Source organism: Photinus pyralis, unplaced genomic scaffold (genome assembly GCF_008802855.1).
Source record: "Photinus pyralis isolate 1611_PpyrPB1 unplaced genomic scaffold, Ppyr1.3 Ppyr1.4_unclustered_Scaffold8043, whole genome shotgun sequence".
Taxonomy (NCBI): domain Eukaryota; kingdom Metazoa; phylum Arthropoda; class Insecta; order Coleoptera; family Lampyridae; genus Photinus; species Photinus pyralis.
In genome coordinates, this window is record NW_022172298.1 from 1 (window position 1) to 5,478 (window position 5,478).

Genomic DNA, 5,478 nt, shown 5'->3' on the forward strand with positions numbered 1-5,478 from the left:
ATATATACGTATATAAGAGCCCTTGTCTCTACGATGTGGACATTATATATATACTCACGACGATGTTTACTGTAACGGTAGGTGCAGTTTGAATGTATTTTATGTAAACAATTTTTGGAATGATGACAAGTTTATTTTAAAAGCAAAAATCAATCTATTTGTCTACATTACCAATTGAAACAGTAATTCGCGGACAAGGATTTTTTTTACTATATTACTCGACAGCTGCACCCTCCAAATAGGAACTATGGACATATTTATTTGTCTTTAAAATAGATAACCCAATTGACAAATATTTATATCTTCCGCTAAAGCTTGTATATAAGAAAATTCACAAACTAGCTTTTTATAAATTATTTGTCAATGGGAATTGAAGTTAGTAAACCCCATGAGGCTCAATACTGATCTTGAAGTAATAAAAGAAAATACCTTTGCTGAAAGGGTACTCAGGTCAAGCTCTTTTTCATTAGCGAAGCCATGTTGTGAGTATGCATCTCATATGTAAATTCTTTTGACCATCACATTGGGATGGTCAAAGAAGGAGCTTATTGTGAGTTTGCTAACGTGCTCTAGAAGCACCTATAACTGCCATAGAACTCAAGACTGGCTCATACTCATGTCAAATCTTATTGTGAAAGACTTTTTTAGAAATATAATTATTATAAAAAAATGTGTTTCATTTGACATGGAGCACAGACTCGTATCCTTTCAGCAAAATGGCTCTGTTATTACCATAAGTGTTTTTTGAACTGTTTTTGCATGTTGCATGTTTGCTTTGAGGTTTTGGAGTCTGTGCTTTCATTTTGCTCTACTCTCCTACCTTAATTTTACGTACAAAGTCGAGTTACCTACTTCTTTCTTTTATACACACTACTGAGCCTTTGCTGCATTAAAGACTTACTTGACGGTCAAGTATAACGTTTAATGTATTTAGGTTCACGTCATCAAACACCTGACACTAGCGATGAACGCATAAGAGATTTGCCTCCCCGACAGTTTGGTCCTCCAAGAGGTCATCAAAGACCGGGACTTAGACGTGATAATCGTAAGGACGATAGGCGTAGAACTACCGATGAAGAAGATACAGTGTTGGATAGTCAAGAAGTTTCTAGTGTAGATCGCGGTAAGTGAACAATGTTCGTAGTTATGTAAGTTTCCCTACTTGTAACAATGTTTTTTCTAATAAAAGGTGTGTATACATATATATTTAAGGAAAATTAGATGTATGCGTCTGACTGTTGTAAAAGCATGTAAGAATGTCTGATGCTTGTCTTAGACTCCGTGTCCAGTGCAGAAGCTATGTCTTCGACAGGTAGCCGGAGCAATCGTAGACGTAGACGTCAAACAAGGCAGCGTAGTCGTACTCCTTCGGTATTTGCTAATGACAACCCTGGTAAGTCGCTAGGCTGCTGTTTCTGCTAACGATTCGTGAGACGTGCTTGTTAGCGAATGAGAGGCTCTAAATGCTTGGTTTCTTAATGATGGATAGGCACACATCATCAATTGAAATAATGTATCTTTGTGTAATTGTTTCACTATCACAAAAAATCTCTGCTTTGAATAACAACTCGTAACAAGCCACAAATAATTCAAACCTGTTCACTATAGAAGTGAAACACATCTTCATACTCACACTTCACATAAGGTTAATTGGAACAAATGGACCAGAAATGGATTGTTATTTGTTAAATTTTGGACAAAGAACATAGGTCAACCTTCACCCATCTGTTTACCGAGTGAAATACCTTTTTAGCAATCTTGATTATGTAAATGGTTGCCTAAAAAAATTAAGTCAAGACTACCTTTAATTAAAATTAATGTAATTATTATTTCTGTCTGCTTTTATCATATGGAGAGAGCGCAGGCGCACTCACTCCTTTCGATGCGTATACTACGAGCTGCGCGCGAGAGAGAAACGTGTATTGTTCTGTGTGAAAGAGAAGGACGCAACGTAACAACTGCTTGTGGTGTAGGCGTTGAATGTAAGAGAGTGCGCATGCGCTCTCTCCATGTGATAGAAACTGAGAGAAATGTTAATTAATAATTTTAATAAAGGGTAGTGTTTTTTTTACATATTAAAATTGTTAAAAAATGTATTTCACTCGGTAAACAGAAGATTGACTACTACAAATTTGAATCCACTTGTTATTTTCCGTATTCTTGCTGTGACTTCTGAGAAGAATGATTTTGCCCTTACCAATATCCATGGTCTACATGAAATTTTTGACACACTTGGATTATGTCATGTCTTTTGTTTGAAGATGGACGTCTCTATTTTGTTGCACAATGTCAATTGATCTTGTGGTTGGTCTTATTTTCCATAAATTATTCTTTTGCTACTGAAGTGAAAAATGCATCTTTCTCACATGCACTGTATGCGTGGGTTGAAAAACTAATTAAGACGGTATGGTATTTTAAGAGAACATTGCTAGACGTCTATCACTTCCATTTTTCAACCTATCACAAAAACAATATGTAGTAAAGTCAGTTAAAAAGTGTTCCCAGTTCAATGACTTAGCACAATTAAAAACCCTTTCGTCACAGATCTACACATACACAGATTGCTAACCTTATGCATTTTTTGGGAAACAAATTTAGGTATACTTAAAAGCGCCCTCTATTGCGGAGCAGTAGAAACATGTACCGTTTAAAACTGTAATATGACGCTTATGGATTTATGCATTAGATGTCGCTGCAAAAAATTTAAAGCGGTAAAATGTGCATATAATCCAGTTTAATTGTATTTTTACCAGGAAAGTTGTGGGGTAGTTTTGATTTCTTTTATTCTATATGTTTTTTGGGGTGCCGAATCCGAATCCGAGGTTTGCTAACAAAATTTCATGACGCAACATTGAAAAAAATACAAAAAAGTTGAAAAGGATATTTTTTTAGCAGTTTTGTGCTTACAACTGGAAAACTATCAACTTTTCGAAAATAACCTCCCTATCTTATATCTTATCGACGTGGTAAAGAGTGTAACGTTAATGATGGCAGAGATATACATAGTTTGTAAGTATGCCTTTGCGGTTAGCAATCTGTCAAGACCTTTAAAGCCGCAAATAGTTTCCGGCAACTTCAAAAAACCTTCACGATTCTTTAAGAACCTGCCCTATGTTCGTGTGTATCTGTGACCACAGGGACCCGCTTTTAATATCTCCCTTACGACGAATGAGTAGCTCCAGTGTTAAATTAAACCATTATGGCTCAACGTACCTCCTATCATATCATACCACTGTAATAATACGAATATTAAGGAATTCGAATTGTGCAAACTTTAATGTTGTTTCAGCGACATCTAACGCATAAATCCATAAGCGTCATATTACAGTTTTAAACGATACATGTTTATACTGCTCCGCAGTAGAGGGCGCTTTTAAGTATACCTAAATTTGTTTCCCAAAAAATGCATAAGGTTAGCAATCTGTGTATGTGTAGATCTGTGCTTTCGTACATAAAAAGTTTGGTCTTACATGTTGGGTAGAACTACAGTGACTTTATAGTGACAGTGGCGACAATAGGTGTTCGGCCGCCATTTTGCGTCAAAAAGTTGGCAACACACAATACACGTGGTCTAGTAAAATACGTATAATTATGATTTTCGCTACCATTGAGTAAGTCTAATTGAAAACACTTTTTGATCATCCCACAGGTCACACATTAGTGGGTTCAGCATCATATCTTTCAACTTCCACAGCTCCGCCTGAGTGGATGGTCCAGATTCCATCAACTGCTTTCTGAAAACCATCCTTTCAATTGAACGTCTTACTCTGCCTCGTCAACATAATCTCTCACTGCGACTCGAATATGGTATCGCGTTTCACAACAATATCCTCAATTACTGCCACATTGTCACACATATTAGGTTCCGCCACATTCGTTTTCAGCTATTTTTCGATGCGTTTGTCCTCCAATGCTAATTGCACGCGGAAATACAATTAGGTACTGAATTCACGGCCATCGAAACACAAATTTTTCATCGTCTGCCTCTGGCATTTGACTGCAGAAGTCGCTAATGTCAGGCTGTCACCTGTCATGATACTATTTCTTGCAGGAATATCATGGCACCTGTACTTCAAATTTGTCAACCAGTGACGTATATAGAAGCGCGGGAATGCGCGTGAGCATATCTATTACCGGAAACACGTGAAATTTGACGCAAAATGGCGGCCGATCTCAACGACCAATCAAAAATTAAACACTATTGTCGCTACTGTCTCTATAAAGTCACTGTACGTAGAACCAAATGTTTTTTTCTTCTGCATTGTTTTGTAAGTGAGTAACCCCTTAGCCGATGTAAGTTAGGTTAAGGTAAGTACATTGCAGATGACATGAGATGACTAATCCAATACTTATTGTACTTTTAGTACATTTTTGATCATACAAAATTTAAAAATCAAGACAAATAGGAACATATCATCCTTCTACCACCAAATCAAAGAGGGCCTGTCACAAAATCCTTATTAATGTATAAATCTCGCAAGTTGCTTACAGGCAATCTGCCATATAAGGATATGCGGTCTATTGTACTTCATAATTGTCTCAAACTGAAAAGTACATTTAATTGACATATGCATAAATTCTGTGGAAAGTCGTCTTTCTTTATTTGTAACATGTCTCTAATACTACAGACTTCACCTGCACATTTGTAACTTGCTTTGATACTCCGCAAGACTACTAATGTGGCTATTAACAGACTGGATTGTCTATGTAACATGACCTAAACGTACTCGAATTAAAGCATTTTGTGTTGCAGTTAACAATGGTCATCCTGCGGGAGGTTCAGGAGATCAGCAAACAAACATACCTCCAATGCCGGGCACAGAATCAAAACAACAGCAACCTAAAACACGGCCGAACAAACCACCGCCGGCGTCTCGTCGTAACGATCCTAAACCTAAGGAAACACTCGTAAATGGTACAACTGCTTAAAGTTGCTACGTACTGTGCCAAAGTATTATGAAGGTTGTATTACTAATTACCAGTGTGTGCTTCAAATGTAAGCAGGAACTTCATAAAATAAGTTCTCCCCCCCCCCCCCCCTCATCTTGTTGATGTTGTGTTTCATATCCTTTCTTCAGCATAGTATAATAAATAGAGGGCGGACGGCTGCCCTGCTCCTGGCCGAAACAAAGTGACTGTTGGGTTCTGTGAACCATGAGTCCACCATGTTGGTTTAGACTGTTTTTGATGTGTGTGGCTTAAATTGCGCATCTTCTCATTATTCAAACAGAAGCGGATACTGTTTTATTTCATAAATAATGTGTGGTTTAGTAAGTACTTTTCTAAACTGTAATATTTCAATGTTATTTATATAGCGCACACTTTCTATAGTTTTAAATTGCTTACACTTTATTATTAAAAAAACAAAAAAATACTAGTTGGTTTTAAGAAATTTGTTAATTTATGTTCCTTTACTATTTATTTTTTTTTATTGTTTTGTAAGAATTAGTTACTATTTGTTACCTCGAGAATTCTTCA

At 36.7% G+C, this 5,478-nt stretch overlaps 1 protein-coding gene across 1 annotated transcript; it reads left to right on the forward strand.

Moving 5' to 3' along the window:
* Positions 1–7: 7 nt before the first annotated feature.
* Positions 8–5,270, forward strand: LOC116182918. The gene is made up of 3 exons (XM_031503483.1): positions 8–1,123; positions 1,277–1,393; positions 4,754–5,270. The coding sequence occupies exons 1-3, from the start codon at positions 925–927 to the stop codon at positions 4,927–4,929; spliced, it is 492 nt and encodes a 163-aa protein (XP_031359343.1). The 5' UTR covers positions 8–924; the 3' UTR covers positions 4,930–5,270.
* Positions 5,271–5,478: the final 208 nt, after the last annotated feature.

Excerpts from the sequence above, each read along its gene's own strand:
- LOC116182918 (XM_031503483.1), top strand. The coding sequence starts at position 925 with ATGTATTTAGGTTCACGTCATCAAACACCTGACACTAGCGATGAACGC. Across the intron at positions 1,124-1,276 it reads AGTTTCTAGTGTAGATCGCG|ACTCCGTGTCCAGTGCAGAA; the intron begins GTAAGTGAACAA and ends TGCTTGTCTTAG. Across the intron at positions 1,394-4,753 it reads ATTTGCTAATGACAACCCTG|TTAACAATGGTCATCCTGCG; the intron begins GTAAGTCGCTAG and ends TTTGTGTTGCAG.